The sequence below is a fragment of the Diachasma alloeum genome, unplaced genomic scaffold, assembly GCF_001412515.2.
Source record: "Diachasma alloeum isolate Michigan unplaced genomic scaffold, Dall2.0 Dall_scaffold_00202, whole genome shotgun sequence".
In the NCBI taxonomy this organism is placed as follows: domain Eukaryota; kingdom Metazoa; phylum Arthropoda; class Insecta; order Hymenoptera; family Braconidae; genus Diachasma; species Diachasma alloeum.
In genome coordinates this window covers 1,431,215-1,454,641 of record NW_021680367.1, presented here as the reverse complement: position 1 = coordinate 1,454,641, position 23,427 = coordinate 1,431,215, and the positions used below count along the sequence as shown (strand labels likewise).

Genomic DNA, 23,427 nt, shown 5'->3' with positions numbered 1-23,427 from the left:
TTTATTTTGTTCGAAATTTCCTCATAAGGGATCAATCGAATTTCATGATTTTTTCATGAGTACAGACTTTAATATGATTTATTCATTGCCACCAATTAAAATTGAATTTTCCGTACAGATTCGAAAAAATTGATATTTTTCCAAAAATCGATTTTTCAACGATCACTCAAAAAATTGTCAACAAAATGGAATTAGTGATGGCTCAAAAAATTTATAACAATACCCTCTTGATTCTACGAGAATATGATCGGGGTCGCACAATTGGTTGTTGAGTTACAGCACATTGTTTATGCGATTTGAAAGAGAAAATTGGTTATTTCATGATTACTGAAAGAATCATCAGTAAAAGCAATTAAATCAGGGTTTGTAAAGTATATTTCAATGGCTTCTTAATCAAGTTGAAAAATTGTGAGAACAACATCATTGCTTATCAAGTTACACAATACCGTCATGAGCTTTTTATATAAAAATCTCTATCTCTATTAAACTCAGGTAGCAGTCTGTTATGTTGAATACTTATTCATATTGATTCATGCTCACGACTAACTTCTGACAGAACCTGGGTTAAACTCTGGCTAAATCCTGAATAAACCCTGATTAAATCCCGGCTATACACTGATTAAACCTTGATTGAACCTTGATTAAACCCAGACTGAAAACGAATTCGAGTCTTGAGAGGGTCTGAAAGAATTATTTGACAGAACGAAAAAATACGCCAAATTTTGATGACATTTCAATTGATGATAGTACTATAACATGAGAAAGTAGAAGAAGAAAATAGTGAAATCCTATTTTACTAAAAATGAAAGAAACGTGAAGTTGTTTTATATCGAAATATCTCGAAACTGCCTGACCGCTAATCCTTAATTCTGATTGGTCAATATGTGACACGAAGTTATTCACAAAAAAAAACACGCGGCATTTTCAAATTCGTCAGTGACATAATTTCAAATTCTTCAGTGGTAAATTTTTTTTATATATATATATCACATGTATATATATTATCGGTGAAATTAATAAATTCTGTCCTTTTATGGAGACCGATTATTTTAAAAAACTGAAGATAATTAATTGAAAATGAAAAATTCTTTATAGATTCTGTTACTCTACTTCGCTATTCACTTCAATCATTAGTCGAATTCTCTTTGATTCATTATCAATATTTATAAAGTATTCATGAGAAAATGAAATTTAATGAATTCCATTTCTTCATTTCAACAAATGAATAGATCAGCGCGCGCATAGATCTTGTAAGTAGTAAAAAAAGAGAACCCATTCGGGAACAAATTGCTAATTTATTAAAATGCAATTATCCGCTTTTTAAAATATAACGGAGCAAGACCGGTTCTCCATTTGTTTGAAATAATTGATTGAAACATCACGAGAGAATAAATAAATCACAACCCCTCCCCCATTTTCATTCCACCGCAATCGCCATTATTTTCGGACCCCTGATTGATGAAAATGAATGAAAAAAAATTCTATAGAAATTTTTTTCTGAAATGTCTGAAGGGATTAAGCTGGCAGTTCTAAACTGCCCCTGTCCCACTTTGGAAAATTCCCCCATTATCTTTATCGTCTCTATTACACGCTGCGTCTAACAATGAATTATCGGCGTTCGCCATCTTTTTTTATTCCTCATAGCGGTTGTTTGATTATAAAAAAGTATGACGCAGTCGCGAGCGGGCGTAAAATGTCAAATGATCGTTTAGAAAAAAAAAGCGTGGTATCGATTAAATCTGAGAATAGACCGAGAGTTTCTTCATTAATCGCTCAATTGAAATTTCGAAAATAAATCCGAGGGGTTTGTTGTGACTCTATTGGAAATTTTTCGATTGAAAACACTGATTTAGCGGTCGTTATTATGCGCCACTTTTAAACACACACATATTTTTATGCGAACCGCAATTTGAACTCTAATTTTTTATTCCGAATTTTTGCACATGTGTAATCCATGAGAGAGCACTGAGATAATCTCACAACAGGAGCGTGAAAATCATCAAGTTCATTCGTCAAATTATTTCCCAAAAATTAATAAGCAAAGAAAAACTCAAAAATCAAATGAATCATCGCTCGCCAACATCAATAGAAAGTCTCTGAAAAATATCTCCCAGAAATATCGTGCAGCATGATCATGCGGTATCACATGATATACATGAAAATCTCGCAATAACAATAATCAATAATTAACATCATCATCTCGCTATTCATGTGAATAATCTCTCCAGATGTCAGACAAAATCAAGCTAAATACCATGGAAAACGCAAGGAAATATTAAGAAAAGGGCGCAACAATCCTATTTTCACATTTCCATGGATGGATCCAAATCATCGTTCCGTTTTTTACAATTATCTCGGAAGCCTGGAGAAATTGAATAATTCGGGTGGGCTCATTGCATGAGCGAGGAAATGTCCGATCCCAACTCCTGGTCATGAACCCATTGTGCCCCATTAATTAATGATACACCGACGAAAAACATTTTCGGAGCGAAAATCGTTTTTCCCAAGCGTTTCGATGATTCGTGGGGCAAAAGGGGTTTATGACCAGGGGTTGGGATTCGGAAAATTTCAATACCATATAATTCAAGAAAATATCAAGAACAGCATCGGCTTTCACCCAAAGCCTTAATAAATGAATTGGTATTGGCAGTCAAATCTCGAGATTGAAAGAACCGAATGGATAAGTGAATAATTGAATAAAGTGGTGTTTAAGAATGTGACAGAGATCGATGTGGGTCTGGAGGTGGTAATACGCACGCGATGGATTTATAAAAGCCCGTGCTCCGGTTTTATGAAAGGCAAATGCTTTCACAACTGACCGAATACTTAATTATACAGTCGAGCTGTGGTTTAAATACGAATAGGTCAATTTGCTCTTGTTAAACGTTTTCATTGGCATCCTCACTCGAGCACTATTTCTCCTCTACCCCATTCACTCTACGGAGTGTTAAAAAACTGGAGGTTTATGAGTGCACACTCTCGAGATTAGATTATAACACTCTGCTTTCACTCCAACAACTCCCGACTCTCTCGATTTTTCACCGATAATGAACGACGACTTGTGAAATCGGAGATAAAATTTAATCAGCGGAGTAGGAAAATAATCGGGGATCAACGTAATTGATCTCGTCCCATAAATAATTTCAATCTTACCGCATATTCATTCTCAAAACAATGAAAACAGCGCATGAATACGAGTGCAGAGGAAGGGAGATGTCATTTTGATTTTTAAAAACCGATGAAAACACTAATTTTCCGCTGAATCCATCGCTTCTCTGTCAATTTTTTTTTGAAATTTAAGTAAATGCATCTGCATTAGTATTTTCAATATTCTGAACTTGAATTCAATTTCAGACTAAATTGCTCATGGAATTCCTAATTCATCTTGTAAATTCAACAAAATTAAGTTTTTTTTATGAATGATCATTGAATTTTCAATAACAATTTGGATTTTCAAACCTATCGCGAAAATTAACCAACAGATTGAAATTTCAGGAGAAAAGCTGCCTGAATTTTCCTGATTTTCAGGAATTTTCATTGTTGTATGAATCTGAGGAATCAAATTTCATTGAATATTCAAGAATATTGGATTTCATGGAACAAAATAGTATTTAAAAATCAATCTCGACACATTTCAGTGTCACCACACGAAATTCTTCCGACTGAGGTCCTTAACCCTAGTTGGTCACCATAGGAGGGAAACGCCGCAGAAGGTCGATTTTTTTTTCTTACCATTGACTGGCTGAGCGGAAAAATCCTAAAAAATTGGAATGCGTTAATTCAAGTGTCTAGAAAATTATAATATTTTTTAAAATTATTTATATCCACAATTCCTGAAGAAAAAAAATTATTTCTAATAGACGGGCAATTTTTTCCCATGTTAAATGAAATTGCCCGTTGTACGACGTTGCCGAAGTCTCGCTAAACGCGCCCGGGCAGTATAGAGTGAATTCGGCAACGCTCGGGCCTAAATAACACGGCGGCGATGCCCTGCGGAGGTGACCAAGTCGGAAGATCTCATATGGTGACCAAACTAGGGTTAAAACTGTGTTTATATTACGTGGCGACTGCACGGCGGGCGACTACGAATACTATGAATAAAACAGAACAAAGGACAAAGAAAGAATGCGTTCCAAGTGGTCCTTATTCTCCTGAAGATAGTCTCCGACCGACATTTCAAGAGTAATTTTTTAACTGTCTTATTTATAAACCATAAATTACTCAATTGTCGTTAAACGCGAGTCAAACGACAACAGAAGAAAATGGGATGAAATTCATGAAAACCCCGTCACCACCAGCTTTTGGAATCGGAAATGTCCCCAACTATCCATCAAAGTCCTCACAAACTCCGAAAGGCTTGTCTCCAAGCAAATATTTTCACCTATTTTCAATCGTTCCATTCAAATAACTCCACTAATCCCCTCAAATCATTCTCCCCACCCTCTTAACTCATCCTCTCCCCCGATCTCCATATCTGCATCCACCATTAGTTAAATAAGAGAAATCAGGGGAAGGCTTATCCCGAGAACGGCTCGACTTTAAATCGCTACCCCTTTGCTTTCGACGATTGAAAAACTTGGCATAATAGTTGGCCCTTTAATCCACAAAAATGTGGGGCCCTTTGTGAGCATTGTTATACACCCAATGGGTTTTGATCCTTTAAAAGCTAGTTTATGCGGACACACCCCGGGGTTAAATCCCCCGAGTATTAGANCCCCCCCCCTCCCCCCGGCCTTCCCCTCTAGTCCCATTCCGATAGTTCAAAGTTACAATTTTTTATCTTACGTTTTTTTCATACCACTCGGGTGTTTACATACGAGCGAATCCATTGTTCCAAAGTTTTCGGGGAACTGCTGCCACTGCATTTTTTTTTTATCGTCCATCGAACGCAATAAGTCTTATCGATTGACAATGGAATCTTGTAAATGTGGGATTAACTTTTTTGCGCTGGGCTTGGGTTTTTTATTAATTTGTTTAGGATTTTATCTAGGGGAGAAGGTGAATGGAGCTTGGGTGGGAGTGAGAATGACCCCAATAAATAGGCGGGGAAATTTACGATTCGGAACACTGGTCATGAATCCATTTTGCCCCATGAATCATCGAAAAACTTGTGAAATATTTCAACATTTTAAAGGTCTTTAATTTCAGTCAATAATCAATAATCAAATTCAAAGACATTGTGTTTTGCAAATATTTTCCCTTTTATTTTTATTGTTATTTTCTACATTTTTATTTATTAGTTTTTTCTTTTTGTTTGAAACTCTTTTAATGCGATATTTATGTGATTTCTGTTATGAGTTCCTGGATATAATTTCCTTTCTCTGGGCATTTTCTATATTTCTATATTTAATTGATTGATTTTCGTGTGAAGAAAAGTTGTGTATATGTACTGGTATACTTTTTCTGGTAGGGTTCGATGGGCGTCTGCCTGAAGCCTTGAATAAATAAATAGATATATAGAAAATAGGATTTTTCATGCTAAATAATCATTGATTTTTCAATGAAAACTTGAATCTTCAAACTTCTCGTGGAAATTGAACGTCACATACTATTCAATTTTCAGTAGATTGAGAATTCAGAATAATTCAGTAGCGAAGTGGTAAAGCGGTTTAAGTCGACTTATCTCTTAGTTGAGTTTTTGAGGAATATCTCCGAATCTAAAGGAGATAATGGAAATTTAGTAATAACCTTTTTTATAGATAAAATTGAGTACTACAAAAAAGATCTTGATCAAAATTTAGCTATCTCCCTTAAGTTCCGAGATATTCACTAAAAACTGGCCAATAGTCAAAATCTAAACCGCTTTACCACTTCGCTACTGAATTGTTCCCTGAATTTTCAAAATTTCCGAGTTTTTTCAGTGCTATATGGATCTGAAAATCGAGAATTACTTGAATATTTCTAGGAAATTAACTGATGCGTCAATGAAGAAATACCCAGAAATTTCATGTAACTTTGTTAAAACTTTCAAGCTTTTTCACTTGAAATTTCAAGAGTAATTTTCTATCAATCTGTGAGCCAAAAAATCTATTAAAAAAATTTTACCGTAAATTGAATCCCAATTTGATACAATATCACAAATTATCGAGTAAAAAAATTGGGAAAAGAAAATTGAAATATCCCTATTCCCCAAAAAAACGGCGAGAAACTCGAATAATCAGAAATATTTGTCTCTCCATGTAACTCCAGCGTCCCCAGCATCCACGATACCATGATAAACGATCTCTCAGTTCTTGGGATGACTCGGACACGTAGTAACAAGACTCACAGGCAGTCGGGAGTTTCTTGGGTCGCGTCATACTGTACTCTGGAGAGTGCAGTCCCGTCGGGGATTAACGACCCCGTCAATTTCATTTCCTCTCTGTATATCCCCATGGTAAATCCCCACTGGTACGGAGTCGAAGGAAATTCACTGGTGAAATTAAACTCAATGCCTACTGTCTCTGTACGCCCGTGATTGCGTTAAAGTAGCTCTCCCCTGGCGGGAAATTGAAAGATTATTGAAAAATGCATTACATTCCGAATCGTAATTTTTTTTTCTCTTACACGGAGAGAAATATTCAGTAAAAATTACGGGACAATTCACGTAATCCACAGTGGGGAATTGTTTTGGGGAATTTTTATAGGAATGGAAGAGAAGAAATCTGAAATGTTCAGTGAATTTTCAGCTTCATCGCCGAACAAAGTATGAAATTCTCACGTTATTTTTCCCGAAGAAGTAAAATCTTACAGAAATTTGCCGACTTATTGTGCCTTCAAAATAAAAAATTCTTGAACGTTCAACAATTTTTATGAAGCTAGTGAGTTATTTCTACGTTCTGTTTCGTAAAATCAGTAGCGAAGTGGTCAAACGGTTTAAGTCAATTGAGTCTTTAGTTGAGTTTTCCAGAAATATTTTGGAATTCAAAGGAGATAGCAAAATTTTCATAATAACCTTTTTTGTAGAGCAAATTGAGGGCTGCTAATAAGGTTATGAGAAAAATTTTGCTATCTCCCTTAGATTTTGGAATATTCATTGAAAACTGGGCAATAGCCAAAATCGACTTAAACCGTTTGACCACTTCGCTACTGAAATTTCTCAATCGTTGGGGAAAAATTGGTGGTTGGACAAAAACTGTGGTTGGACAATTCGAAAAGTGAAAATATTCAAAAGCAGCGCAGCCTGGCCGGCGGGTAGAGCGACTTTGAAATGATTTTCCTGGTGAATACGTGCAATATACGGAGGAAATAGCAACTGCATTCGTGAATTTTAAAATAGACAGAGGAAAAGTGGATCGATTCAGCGGAGGGCAATGTGGGAGCTCGTGCTGACGACAGGGTACGTGGAAAATAGCAGGAGTTTATGTTGCGTTAACCGTTACATCTCAGTTAATTAGAAGCAAAATGGAAAGCTCTATTTATTCGGATAGATTCCATGTTTTCGATTTTTTCTAGGTGAGATTGGTAATCATTCCGCTGGATAGAAGGGAAATTTTCTATGTTGAAAACAATATTTATGGACTCTGAGAAAATGGTTTGTGGGGATTAATTGAAAGTTTTTAATTAACCCTAATTATAAGATTTCCATTGGCATTAATTTAAGTTTTCTTAAGATGAATGTAAATTTTTTTTATTAAAGTTAATCAAATGAGTTCCACAGACTTTGATTAAAAGCCGTTAATGGAAGTTCACGAGAGACTCGAGAATAGATTTGATCATAAATTTTTCAATGAAAATTATTCAATTATTTTTTTTATTTCCAAATTTTTTCAAAAATTGGTTATTCCACGATAACTAAAAAAAATGTTCTGAATTGATTGAATGATGGCTCACAAAATTTGTTTGGATGTCCTTTTGACCGATTTTGAAGACGAAGGCGATAGCAATAATCGTTATTTTGATTTATTTGATAATTTGAAAAAAAAAATTTTTTTTGAAAATCAGAATTCCGGGGATATCTTTGAATATCATGTTCAAATGAATCTAATCGTAGCTTAAAATGTATGTTTTAATGCCATCAAGTCCAAGTTGAAAGATGATTACGATAGCTATATTGGTTGATTGGATTTTTATGATGATTGTTGAAAATTTCGAATTTTTCATGAATTTCCCTGAAAGTGAGCTTTCTGATGGTTTCTTCAAATGTGATGTTTCAAATTCATTCAAGTATGTATAAATAAAATTTTTCTATTAACATTTTATCGAATGGCTGAGGGGAGAGATAGAACCGTAAAAAAGACAATCGGTTGTACAGAAGAAAGGGATAATAAGAATAATGATGATGATAACATTCAACTGAGTTGAAAATCTGACAAAATTAGTTGAAAAGAAATCTTATTCAATTTAATAAAATGAAATAAACATTGAATTACACATGATGGAAAGAAATTATGGGCAAAATAACCATTCGCAAGCGTATTGCTGATTTATTATCAAAAATAATTACACTATACACAATTCAAATGCAATTTTCCACTTGTTTTAGACATGAAATCGATGGCTTGTAAAATTCTGAATATGAATGAATGCCGTACGATTCAGAACAAATGATTTTTATGGTGGAAAATTGATGGTTTAAAAATTAGAATTTTTCACCGCAAACCTATTTTTTTCTGATTTTCAAAATGTTTTCCAGCGGTTCAATATCGAGATTCAAATTCACATCTGCAAAGTTCAAATAATGAAATCATTGTAAAATGTCCGGTACTTTAGGGTCACATAGGGCGCAAATGAAAGCTCTGAAAAAATAGCCAAAATATTCGGATATTCTTAATTGAGCTTGACCTGCACTAAAATCCCACAGATTTAAAGTAGCTGGTAGAGCTACGGTAAATTAAAAAATTATTGATAACTGCAAAAAAATTGCGGAAAACTCGATCAGATTCGGAATTGTAATTTTTTCTCAATTTAATTATCGTTTTGGTTTTTCAAAGAAGAAATGTTTAAAAACCACGATTTAACCCAGTGTCTTATGTGAAAATCAACATTTCCATTGTAATCAAAGATTAAAATCTAATTTTTTTTCATTAGATGTGAAAAAATCAAGAATTTTATTGACACCTCATAAAAAATAATCCACCGTGCTGCAAACAAGTTTTATTATTTATTTATAAGAGGGAAATGTTTGAAAAAATATCAATATTGTTCGAAATTCAATTTTGATAATACTGACTGCGTATGATTTTTTTCAAATTTTTTCCAAGCAATTTAGTTGAAAAATTTTAAAACTGAAAATATCCAAGCCCGGCCGAAGGGTAGAGCTACTTTAAAATTATTGCAAAAAGTGAAACATCAAAAATACCTATTTTCAAGTTGGGTGAAAGTGCGCATCGCACTACTTGACCGTAATATCGAAGAATTCTCTCCACACTCGCTCAATTACATTTGCGTGCTCAAGGAATTAATGAAAACCCAGTAGTGATCACGCACCGGCGCATCTGCAACACCTGCGTGCCAATACAGCTACGCCTCTTTTGTTGTCGAAGTGGCCACGGTCATCTTTTAAAAAAAAAACACGACCACCGTTCATATAATGCAACATGAAAAAACACATCTGCCTCTTGATGCTCCAATTATCCTCGATTTCCTTCAATTTCCCCGCTCGAATTACGAAATTATTTTTTCAACCTTTTTTCACTCCTTTTTTCACGTCCATATGTCCTCGATAAAAATCTAAATGCACAACGCGCGCTTTGTCACTCGAGAGCCAAGTAGATGGACAAAGGGGGGCCCGGCCCCCCTTTTTAACATCGAGTGGATGACGATTGTGGTCAGAAAGTCCTTCAGGATGCATCCAATTGGGAATTCACGCAACAAAGAGAGCAATTATATTGTTTTATGCGAAGAAGAATGACTGCTTACGCCAAGCATTTCGTTTTGATCGTTTGGAGATTCTTTGGGTTGCTTAAATGGGGTCGATTATGACCCCACAGTAGTCTGGAAAATTTCCGTTCCAAAATCCTGGTTATGAGCCCATTTTGTCCCATTAGTTCCACACTGAGAGAAATTTCAATGGCAATTTCAACTGCAAGGGAATTGTCAAAAAAGTAATAGTTACGGTAACAACAAACATTGTAGATTCAACTATTACATTAAAGTGAAAATTACGTCACAATGTTGATAACACCATTTTACATAGTAAATCGAACGATGAATCCTAGTTTAATCTACAAAGTTTATTGTTACTGTAAATATAATTTCTTTGACAATTCCCTTGTAGTTAAAATTACCATTGAAATTTTTCTCAGTACAGCGCAATAAAAAATCAAAATTTCAATTGTAATTTTGTTGTCGAGCTTTGCATCGGGTACTAACGGGACAAAATGAATTTATAACCAGTGTTTTGAATCAGAAATTTCCTCAACTTTTGAATGAATTCCAAAATTCCGAAAAATGACTACTCCAAGTGTTTCGTTTTTTTTTACATTTTCAATATTTTTTCCCGAATTCCCATAAGAGCCCGTGTTAAAATGCATTTTTTAGAAAATTTCCTGTGTTTCACCCATTCTCCAAGGTTATCGGGTTTTTGCATAGAGGTTTTGAAATCAAAGAATGTCTCTCTATATTATAAAAATCCAAATCGACTTATGGTGATGAAAATTTGGCACTCGAAATTAAGACTTTGAAATTAAGGGTCATGAGGTTCATAATAAGGGTCGTGAGGATCAGTTAAGGGTCACGGGGGTCAAAATACTGGTCATGACGGTCAGAATAAGGCTCACAAGGGTCAAAATAAGGATTATGAGGGTCAGAATAAGGTTCGACATGAGGGTGATGCGGGTCAGATTAAAGGTCATGGGGATCATAGTAAGGGTCATGAGGATCGGATTGAGGGTCAGATCATGGGAGTCAGAACTTAAGGGTCACAAGAGTCAAAACAAGGTCACGGGGGTCAGAATAGTGGTCATAAGGATCAGAATAAGGGTCACGATAGTCAAAATAAGGGTCACAACGGTTAAAATAACAGTTATGAGAGTCAGAATGAAGGTCGCAAGGATCAAAATAAGGGTTATGAGGGTCAGAGTAAGGAGCGCGAGGGTCAGAATAAGGGTCGACATGAGGGTCACGCGGGTCAGATTAAGGGTCACAAGGATCAAATTAAGGGTCATGAGGATCATAATAAGGGTCATGGCAGTCAGAACTTAAGGGTCACAAGGGTCAAAATTCGGGTCTCTATATTGTCTTTCCTGACTATACCATAAATACCTCAATTTCTTGATAATAAGAAAAAATGTATTGAAATTTTTGCGCCGGCCGTGTATTGTGAAATAATGGGGCAAAATGGGTTCATAACCAGGGTTTCGAACCGGAAACTTTCCCGGCTATCAAATGGGTTTAGTTATAGTCCCATTCCAAGAAAAATGATCTCCGCGAAAAACACTGTGATCATGCAGAAAGTCTCCGAGATGCGAAGAAAACCAAACATTTCAGCCTAGTGAATTCTATTTCGTTCAAGTAGCGCGTGGCATGCACTTTCCCTCCCTATTCTTGTTTATAACTCGGCGGCTGTGGTTCTTTAATGATTCAAATGATACCAAACCTCACTTTTCACTCTCTGATATTTTAATGAGACACTGGGATTTTATTTGATTTCAGAACTGTATTTCAGATGTTGCATTATCTTGCGGCGATGAATTGCAGGGAGAATGAGGTTTGCGGGGATAATGTTGAGCTATCGTGGGGGAAGTTGAGTGATAAGTCGAGGAAAGTGGAATTTATTCGAGAGTCGAGGAAATTTTCGAGAGAAAATGGGTTTTGTAAATTTTTAAAATTAGATTTATTCATGTGATGGGGCTGAAGATGACCCAATTCGATAAATGGAGAGAAGTTTAGGTTTGAAATATGTTTTTCACCCCCATTTTACCTCGGCATTGTCCGAATATGAAAGCAATTTTAATTAATATTTTTTAGTGATTTTTATCAAAGCTTTACATTAGCTTTAATCATGAGTTTTTTATCAGTATTGATTGAGAGCTTTTTACGAGTGTTAATTAAAAGCTTCTCAGCAACTTTAATTAAGAACTTTTAAACGGATTTAATCCGTTTGTAATTAAATTTCTTTGGAAGGGAAAGTGTTTAATTAAAGTTGATAAAAAAACTTTTGATCAATTGAGGTTTATACCATTATTTTTTGCTAATATATGGCGATCTTCCTGCACGATTTGATATTTCTTTTTTTAGTTAATTGTTTATAATCATTCTCATTGTAAAAAGCAATACGACCGATGAGAATTATATGCCCCGAATCATCAGCTGTTAAATTTTCATATTACAATAAATGATTTGCTCATGTTCTAATTCCGTCAGCATCAAATTAAAAATTAAAACTTCATTGGGAATATTGAGTGACAGCTTCTTTTTATTCATATCAGAAATTTTGTATTTGGATATTCATATTATTTGTTCAAAGTGAAAAAATCGATCATCATTTTCACTATATTGCATTCAGATTCTCCTATCCTTAACGTCAAAAATGTGAGATAATCTCATAATTCTAGCTATTAATTCCAATCAACTTTGTTCGAAGAAAACCTTAGTAAACGCAATATTAAGAAAGTTGAATTATTCTATTTTCCTCTGAGCTAAATGATTTGGACAATTATGATTCGTTTATTCATGTTTCATCGAATGGTATTCAATTTTCTTTTGTTTGTTAGGCGGGCTTCATGAAAATCCGACACAAGTCGATTGTACTCATGAAAACCGCCTTACCTTCTCCGTTCGTTCGGGATATCTGCCACGTTCGAGTTCTTATTTTCGATTCGAGACTGCCCATGCTTGTTTTTTAGAAAGAACAACTGAGGTACAGGACTAGATCATTAAAACTGATGCGGAATGGGGTCATATTGACCCCCCAATTTTCAATGAAACAAATTAGTGTTATCTAAATCGCCGCAATCATCACTTTTCACCCATAATCATTCCCCCAGCGCAACAGGACGTGAACGATAAGATGCGTGAGCCGTTGGATGTTTTCATTCGCGTGTTGCCCCACATACCACCGGGCACGAGCCCCATCGCCCGTTCCATTATTTAATTTTTCCTCTTCCACACCGGTGTCTGCTCCCAATGATGGGGCGTGCACTGGCTCGTGTAAATGAGCAGCAATGAATTCCAACAGTTTTACCATAACTCTTTCAACACGAAATTTTACACTCTTGTTGATTCTATTTTTTTTCTCTCCTTCCAATGTAATTGACGCGTTATTCAACTCATTCCGGGTTTTATCGTACCAGCTCGCGGGTATCCCACGGTCCCTTACGCAATGGCTGTGGCCTTCCGAGTGTGCCTCACTCGATCTGGACGTGCACTGCGTTCCGCCAGATACGTTTACTCCACATAGGAGAATATATCGAAGCACAATGCTTCGGTCGTTGGATACCCACGGGAATGTTTGGTTCAGACTGAGAAAAATTTTCCAGAAAAATTCATGCGCTGGCGCTATAAAATTGGCGCAATTTGCAGTCTTGGGAAAATTGTTGTGAGGCTCCAGAAAATAGGGTGGAAATCACAAGGAAATATCACACTGCTAGAAAAACAAGTGGATAATCGCATTTTCTGTATATGGATATAGTTTATGTTGCTAACAAATTAGCAATATGCTTCTGTATGGATTCTCTATTTTTGAAATTTATTACTCTTATTTTTTATTGTTTTGAATAGTGATACCCATATGACTCCGTGTGACACCCATATAATACCATATTACTCCAATTTGACCTCATACAGTCCCTATATGAACCTCATATGAACCCATATCACTTCACATAACCCCATATGAGCCCATATGACCCTCATATTGCCACATATGAACCCCATATGACCCTGTATCATCCCATATGAGCCCATTATGACACCATGTGACCTCAGATAACTTCCAAATGACCTCATATAACCCCCATATGACCCCGTACAACTTTTATATGACCCCATATAACCCATATATGACCCCCATATGACCTCCATATGACCTAAAGCTTCATATTGCTACTATGCAACTTAATAAATAGTTATGCTGTTTTCATCATGTTTGCACTTCATCGAGAAAGCATCAAAACAATCTTTTTGAGCCATGATTTCATTGATATGACTGTTAATTTTTCCAGTTTATCGTGAAAAAAATGAAAAAAAAAAATCTCACAAACTGTATGCTGTAGCTCAACAGTGATAGATGCGATCTGCATCATATTCTGATAGAATCAAGAGACCATCAATCCATTTTTTTAAAGTCATAATTCATTTCATTCTGATAACAATTCTGGGACTGAGCGTCGAAAAATCGATTTTTGAAAAAATACCAATATTTCACAAACTCTATGAATAATTCAACTTTAATTGGTGTCGATGAGTAGAGCCTATTAACGTCTATATCCATGGAAAAATTCATGAAATTTCATCAAGCTCCTATACAGAAAATTGCGAAAAAGAATGAAAAAAGTACACACATACACACTTACAGACACCATCTAAGAATCGCATATTTAGACTTTTTAGACCCTATTTAGTTACCCTGACACAAAAATTTGGAAACTTGATTTTGAACGATTACAAAGCTTCCATTCGGAAGCAAAAATCAGGAAAATTGAAAAGTCCTGTAATTTTGTTTCTGCATATTCATGTTCCACTGAAACTTCAATCAAGCTGTGAAATTTCCGTGTCACTCCCACTCAAAACTCATGAATTTCCGTGAATTCTACTTAAAACTTGAAATTTCATAACCATTTTTTCCCTAAATCCGATTCAGTGTCAACTATATCATGAAATTTCAAAAAATTTCTAACAGAACATGTGAATAATCTCTCGAAATATCAGGCAAATTCAAACTAAAGATGGCTAAAATCACGGAAAAATATAATAAAAACAGCACAACCCAATGGCCACAAAGATGATACCCCCATTTTTCGTCATTTATATCTTAAACAATGAAATTGCGTGCAACTATTTGAAACAGAACGACTATTTACGATCCAAAACATCCGTGGAGTAACCCCTCTCCCACTGTCATTCAAACGCCCCGAATGACGATTTTCACGCCCTCTAATAAATTCACAATCAATGCGACTGAAATGATAGCACCATTTCGCCGTATTTTTATTATTTACGTGTACTATAGATTTTCACGGTGTGAAAGGACTCAAACCCGAGTGAATCGACATTAATGCCCCTTTCTACACGTGTGTAACACAATGCATAACAAAACTGTGAACGTATGTAACCACATTGCACTGGGTAAATCATGTTCGGTCATCCTGCAGCTATAAATTTATTTTTCAACAATGGATGGCACACGCGTATGGGTCAGCAGAACCGATGCAGCACGCCTCGGACTGTAGTCTCCATATCTTTTTTTTTACGACTGAGTGCAGGGGGGAGCGTCGGGAAATGCATTGCAACATTCAAGAACTACAGACGTGCACAGTTTTACGAGCGATGAATAATAAAAGGTTTTTTTTTATTATGCAGTGAGAATGCGATTTTTTGATTCAGCACTTGGGGGAATGAAAATATTTTTGTTGCATGGGCGGGAAAATTTGGGGATCAAAACACTGGTTCAGAGAGATATTTCATACGTTTTTTGCATCCGAGTGGAAGCATTGTGTTTGTCCAATTCGAAATTTTCAATTTTTTTATGTCAGGATTACTAATTTTGGCCTCAGGAGCCGTGGATAGATGTCGGGATGTGATAGATTGTTTTTGGAATGATTGTTTAAATGATTTGAATTTGGTGATTGGAAATATTCTTCCCAATGCCATGTTGACCCAGTTCGATCGTGAAATTGATTGCATCATGTGTTGTTGAAAAAAATTATTTTGAAACCAATATTCAGGGAAAGGTCAAAAACCTTGACGTTGGGGCAATGTTGGGTGCCAATACTGGGGTAATATTGGCTACCAACGTCGGGCCAATGTTGGCTGCTACGATTGAGCTAATGCCAGCGGCCAACATTGTAGTAATATCGGGGCAATGTTGGCTGCCACGGTTGGGGCAGTTTGGCTCCCAATTTTGGGCTCGTATTGGCTGCCAACCTTGGGGTAATATTGGCTACCAACGTCGGGCCAATGTCGGCTGCCAACCTTGGGGGTAATGTCGGGGCAATGTTGGCAGTCACGGTTGAGGCAATGTCGGGGCAATGCTGGCCGTCACGGTTGAGGCAATGTCGGCTGCTAACCTTGGGGTAATGTCGGGGCAATGTTGGCTGCCCCGGCTGAGGTACTGTCAGGCAAATGTTGGCTACCAACGTCGGGCCAGTGTTGGTTGCCGACATTGGGTCAATGTTTGCTAGCAACGTCGGGTCAATGTTGGGGCAATGTTGGCTGCCAATAAATTAAAAGGACGTCGTTATGGAAATTCCATTCGAAAGCAAATTGCTACAAAATTAATTCAAAAAGTTTGAAAATGCAAGTATGTCTTCAATTGTCTGGAAATGAACAGATGAAATTTAATCTTTTTTTTTCCAGATGTAGATTTTGTCCATCCGTCATTCATACGTCAAGACAAAATCAATTTCTCAATTGTTTTTATGAAAAAAATAACAAGTTTTATCGACAAAAAAAAATTGTTTTTTTCGATCATGAGATATTTCTCTTCAATGGGCTGCCCGCAGCTCTGAAACAGAATTAGAATTTTCCAAAAATGGATGTCAAATCCGATATTCAACCCGAAATACCCTCGACCCACTAAAATTATCCGCACCCGCCCATGACTCATCACTCACAGAAAATAAAAGTATTGAAAATGGAAATTTCGCAGCAGAAGTAAAATAGAAAAATCCATATCATTGTTGAAATCATCATAATACAAATGTAGGCGCCTGCCCCGGAGAATTCTCCACAAAATAACAATGAGAAGAAAGGTATCGGGTCGAGTCTCGTATATTCCCTCCTACCACTGCTGGGACACGCCTGAAGCACTGCGTGAATTGCAATTGAAACGACAAAATGAACCGGTGCCCTGTCACCGCCACACGACTCATTTCATTCCTACGAACATTTGCTCTTGCTTTTGCCCTCAATATCTATTGTCCTCGTGTAACGGTTATTAATAATCACAGCGAATGCGCGACCCCCTCCCTCCCTCCTCCCAATTCCCCTTCATTTCGTTGCCGATTGCAGTTTTTATTCTGCTTCTTTATCCCACTCGCTGTAATGATTAAAATCACAATTGCTACAGTTTAAATTTCCACTTGAAATTATTGGAATGGCTCTTCGGGGGTAATCGTGCGCGAGTAATGATCATTTCAATGAGTCAGTGAATTTTAAAGAAAGTTTTTTATAGGTGGAATGAATTTATTCAACTCTTTCTGTTCATCAAAACGACATTTTCGGGGGATGAGAAGGGGTCTCATTTTGGTTGTCATGATGCGGTGGGGTCGCAGGTGACCCCACCATATGAGTCGGAAAATTTCCGCTGCGAAACACCGGTCTTGAACCCTTTTTGTCCCACTAGTTCAAAAGTTACAGTTGAACCAAATTTTCAAAATCACAAAGTTTTTTGAATGGATCTTTGAAATTAGTGGGACAAAATAGATTCATGACCAGGGTTTTGGATCGGAAATTATTCCAGTGTTTTTGGAGAATAGTTTTTATGCGATTCCGATAGAAATTTTCGCAATTCGAATGTTCATTAGAAATGTCGATTTATGCAGCTGTTTCGACGTTTCCGTCTGCAAAAAATAGTTGCACATAATAGCCGAGTGTTGCGTGATGGTATGGGACAAGAGGGCAACGTCTAAATAACAACGATTATCCCAGTGAGAAAAGACCCGCCGCTGTACCGACTGTTATTAGCCTCAATTAGTATTCAGTCGGATGATGAGAGAGAAAGGGGGAATAAATAGTTTAGAATTATTTATTATCCTCAGTCGTTACTGTTGCCAGGAATTACTGCACAATATTCATGGTTACTTTCCGGCTTGTTATTATTAACTTTTTATTTTGATTTCATGCCGTTTAACCGCTTCCGTTTGTCGTTCTTTATCAGTCGTTGATTTATCGTCCTATTTCCAATTTCTATTATTAATCGTAATTGGGTTTTGACGTTTTTGATTTAGTAGTTTTTAAGAGTTGATTTATGTGTTTTGAGTGGTAATTGATGTTTTTGAACGAGATGAAATTTGGTTTACACTGCACATGGTGCGAATTCGATATTTATGATTTTAATTAACTAGAGGGCTAGTTAATTAAAAATAAAAACTCGCTCCGCTCGCCCACTGACGTATGACCCACATATGATCTCCATATGACCCTCATATGACCTCCATGATCCTCATTCTGACCCTTATGATCCTTAGCTTCTGACCCCCATAACCCCAATTTAGACCCTTACTGTGAGCCTTGTGACCTTAATCCGTATCTTAATCTGGTCCTTGTGACCCTTATTTAGGCCCTTAATATGACCTTTGTTACGCTTATTTGGACCCTCAGTCTGAACCTCGTGACATATGACCCTTAATCTAACTCTTGTTACCCTTATTTGAACCATTATTCTAACCCTCACGATCCTTAATTTGATTCTCGTGACCCTTATTCTGACCCTCATGACCCCTATTCAGATCCTCATGACCCGTATTTTTGCCCTTATGACCCTTATTCGGTCCCTCATGACTCATTCCGACCCTCATGACCCTTATTCTGGCCCTCATGACCCTTATTTTGATTCTCATGACCCTTATTTGGACCCTCATGACCCTTATTTCGACCCTCATGACCCTTATTCGGGTGCTCATGACCCTTATTAGGACGCTCATGGCCCTGACTCAGGCCCTCATTACCCTTAATTCACAATCCTCATGACCCCTATTCTGACCCTCATGAACCTTATTCGGGCGCTCATGACCCTTATTCGGACACTCATGACCCTTATTCTGATGCTCATGACCCTTATTTTAACCTTCACGACCCTTATTGGGGTCCTCATGGCCCTTATTTTAACCCTTATGAGCCCTATTTCAGGCCCTCATAAATTCGACGCAAGACGATTGTACTCATGAAAACCGCCTCACTTTCTTCATTCGTTCGAGATATGCTTTTTTAAAGAAAGGATTAGCATACATTCTATCTTGTAACTCAACCCAATAATTTAGTTGAAATATATATTGCTAAATTATCGTTATCTATAAAATAAAATCCTATGAATTGACAGGAATTCCCCAAAATTAAGTTAAGCCAGATTCAATTTTTTTCATAATTCTTCGCTCTCAAATCCACTTCATATTCACCTCAATCTTTAGCGTCTCGACACGCCATAAATCACCCTAATGATGTTTCTCCTGAAAATAACACGCACTGGGTCACCTCACATTTTTTTCCAACGATTTTTCTCCGAGCGAAATGCGATTATAGCTGTAGTCGTAAGGGTTTCACCAGAAGAAAGAAAGAATGCGGGAAAGATGCTCACGGCGAATTATGCCGCGCAACGGTTTTCTAAGCCGGGAGGCGTGAGAAACGAGCATTTTCGGTAGATGCGTGTCCAAATGACTAGAAACTCCTATTTCTGGGCGCAAAAGGGTAGATCACAATCGAGAATCTTTACTCGTGTGTTTTTGGGGGATTACATTCTAAACGTTGGATTTTTTTTTCATTTTTCAGACACGTCCTATGAGAAGGCATGCAGGAGGGGAAGCGCACCGGCGACCCCTGTTTTGGGGGCAAGACCACTCGATGTTACTCCAAACAGAATAGTTGTAAGTTTTTTTTTATTATTGATTGTTACCATTTGAATGACGAAAAATCAACAATTTTCGATTTTCTTTTAAAAACATATTTTTTCTATTTTTTTAACATTCTTTTTTGTTCAAAAATGACAATGGCGATTTTTTATTCAAAAATAGAGATATTGATTAAAAAAAATTTTTTTTATTACAATTTTTCATTTTTTTTTTTCAAAAATAAAAATGTCAATTTTTTTTCAACTTAAAAGCTCTCATTTTATCCTCTAGAATCGAAATCTTTGATCTTTCTTTAAATAACAAATGAAAATTTTCGAATTCAGATTGTATTCTTAAATTCAATGTTTTTTGAAATGAACATTCTTAGATTTTTTTGAAAAATAAAAATTTCATTTTTTTTAACTGAAATTATTTGAAAAATAAAAATTGCCTTTTTTTCCAATAAACGAAAATTTCAATTTTTTTCGAGATATGACTTTTGATTTTTTACAATCCATTTTTTAATTTTCTTGAAAAACTATTTTTTTTTTTTCAAAAATCAACTAATTTTTTTCCAAAAACAAAAATTCTTAAATCCGGATCATTCTTCGATCAACATTTTAAATTACAAATTTTTCTCAAAAATTCCAATTTCAAAATTCTCTCAAAAAGCAAACTTTGCATTATAAAATTTTTTCTGCCACAAAATGTTGCATTTTCCTCTAAACCCGGGGCAAAGTGGGTTAAAAAGTATGATTCCCTGTCATAAATTGCCCCCATTATTCACTCTAACCCTCGTCGAAATCAATTCAAATCAAATATCGCTCGAATCCCCAAAAAGCCTCATTTGAATGATACCTATTCGTCCAGCTGATCCAATCCACCAAAAAATCCCCCCACAATAACTCCCCACCTTCTGCTCCCTCCGCCCTGTCCCCACAAAACCCAACAATTTGATACCACAAAAACGTGACGCACAAGTCAAAAAGTCACTTCTCTTTATTCAAATTTGTAGCAAGGACTAATGGTTATTGTCCAACCAGCGGTCTGTTGTTTATTTAGCCGTTTCCGTCGTATGAAACTAGTTTGCCAGTGTCTCCATCGATTCCGGCCCCTGCCCCCTCTTCCCCCCTCCCCCCTCTCCACCTGGGCATTTGCATTTTCCTTGCCAGGGCAATGGTGTGGAAGAGGAACATTAAAATGACAATGAGAGCACGTGGAAAGAAAAATAGAAGTGGAATGGAAGGCGCAAAAAATAATTGGAGAAATCGATTTTTTCTCCCATCGAACGGGAGAAAAAAGTCCTTTTTCCAGTCACTTTGAATTATTGACGAGTGAATTGGCATTCGGCCGCCATATTTAATGAGTCGATATGTATGGGTCGATTGGAATTGAGCAGATGACGATGTTTTGTCAGGATGTGGCTATTGTTATCTACGGATTTCTAACGTTTGAATGATAATCTCGAGGATTATTGAAATTGTTAAATTACGTGTGACGGGACGTTTTGGGGATTTTCATTCGACCGTAAAATATAGTAACATTCGTCATCATTTTCCCAAAACTAGCGGTGTTGATGCCCTTTTTCAATTAATTGTTTATAATCCCGCATTATTTTGTTTTGCTTAATTTTGTCTTACTTAAAAGTTTATTTTTGTTTTAACTTGTTTTAAAGTAGCTCTACCCTTACGGTGAATTAAAAGATTATTGAAAACTGCAAAAAAATTGCAGAAAACTCGATTAGATTCGGAATTTTAATTTTTTTCTCAATTTAATTATCGTTTTGGTTTTTCAAAGAAGAAATGTTTAAAAATCAGGATTTAACCCAGTGTCTTATGTGAAAATCAACATTTCCATTGTATTCAAAGATTAAAATCTGAATGTTTTTTCATTAGATGTGAAAAAATAAAGAATTTCTTTGACACCTCATAAAAAATTATCCACAGTTTTGGAAACAAGTTTTATTATTCATTTATGAGAGGGAAATAAAAGAAAAAATATCAGTATTTTGCGAAATTTCATTTAGATAATACTGACTGGGTATGAACTTTGTTTCAAATTTTTTCCATGCAATTTAGTTGCAAAATTGGCATGATTTTCATCTATCGTATGTCGTTTATCGTTTTGTATTATTCGGTTCAGTTGAATTATATTTGTTGTTTAATCAATTGTGTTAGATCTCTTGTGAAATTTCTTAAAGTAGCTCTACCCTTACGGTAAATTCAAAGATTATTGAAAACTGCAAAAAAATTGCAGAAGATTCGATTAGATTCGGAATTGTAATTTTTTTCTCAATTTAATCATCGTTTTGTTTTTTCAAAGAAGAAATGTTTAAAAATCAGGATTTAACCCAGTGTCTTATGTGAAAATCAACATTTCCATTGTAATCAAAGATTAAAATCTGAATGTTTTTTCATTAGATGTGAAAAAATAAAGAATTTTTTTGACACCTCATAAAAAATTATCCACAGTTTTGGAAACAAGTTTTATTATTTATTTATAAGAGGGAAATGTTTGAAAAAATATCAGTATTTTGCGAAATTTAATTTAGATAATACTGACTGGGTATGAATTTTTTCAAATTTTTTCTATGCGATTTAGTTGAAAAATAAAAAAACTGAAAATATCCAAAAGTACAGCGTAGCCCGGCCGAAGGGTAGAGCTACTTTGAGTTTAAATACCGATTATAATTTGATTTTTGTACGCTGCTTCAACCAACAACAACACCAACACTTGTAAATATGGGAAGAGATGTATCAGCTAAGCTGTCCTTTCTCAATAAATAATAATAATATATCCCAATTTATCAGCTGTTAAATTTTCATATTGCAATTAATGATTTGCTCATGTTCTAATTCTTCCGCTCACTGAATAAGATTTCAATCATAATTACAATTAAATTCCTTCTAGAACACACTTTAAAGTGTGAATTTCTAGAATTCAATGTTTGTTAATACTCTGGTAAAAGTGCGTGCGTAAGTAATTCAATTAATCTGTTGTTCATCTCATCAATATAATTCCGTGCTTAGAATATTGTCATCTCGTGTTATCAGCACCAAATTAAAAATTAAAACTTCACTTGGAATATTGAGTGACAGCTTCTTTTTATTCATATCAGAAATTTTGTATTTGGATATTAATGTTATTTGTTCAAAGTGAAAGAATCGATCATCATTTTCACTATATTGCATTAAGATTCTCCTATCCTTAACGTCAAAAATGTGAGATAATCTCATAATTCTAGCTATTAATTCTAATCAACTTTGTTCGAAGAAAACCTTAGGAAACGCAATATTAAGAAAGTTGAATTATTCTATTTTCCTCTGAGCCAAATGATTTGGACAATTAGGATGCGTTTATTCATGTTTCATAGAATGGTATTCAATTCTCTTTTCTTTGTTGGGCGGGCTTCATGAAAATTCGACGCAAGACGATTGTACTCATGAAAACTGCGTTACTTTCTCCATTCGTTCGAGACATCCGCCATTTTCGAGTTCTCATTTTCGATTCGAGATATTGCCCATGCTGTTTTTAGAAAGGAAAAAGGATTCTAAAGGTTGTTCATCAAACATAAAATATCAACTGACATTATCAATAACCAAATGTATTGGAGCTAAATGGGATTCTGACGAGAGTTTTAAATCTGAAGTACTCGACCTCCTCATGAAAATAAGCAAAATGGAAAATAAGAAAATGTGAAAATGAGAAAAATGGAATATCTCACGAGCGACGCAGTATCGCGTGCCATTCCGGGGAAAACAAGTACGAGTATTATCTAAGAAACCCAGTGGTATCCCACTTC

At 35.8% G+C, this 23,427-nt stretch overlaps 1 protein-coding gene across 8 annotated transcripts in view; it reads left to right on the top strand.

Annotated features, from left to right (window-relative positions):
* The window catches only part of LOC107035933 (probable Ras GTPase-activating protein), a 141,732-nt gene that overhangs the window by 107,124 nt on the left and 11,181 nt on the right, over positions 1-23,427 (top strand). For all 8 annotated transcript variants that reach the window (XM_015253589.2, XM_015253591.2, XM_015253590.2 and 5 more), the window contains one exon: positions 19,567-19,661. In XM_015253589.2, the coding sequence (XP_015109075.1) occupies positions 19,567-19,661 (95 nt within the window). The remainder of the gene's footprint in view (positions 1-19,566; positions 19,662-23,427) is intronic.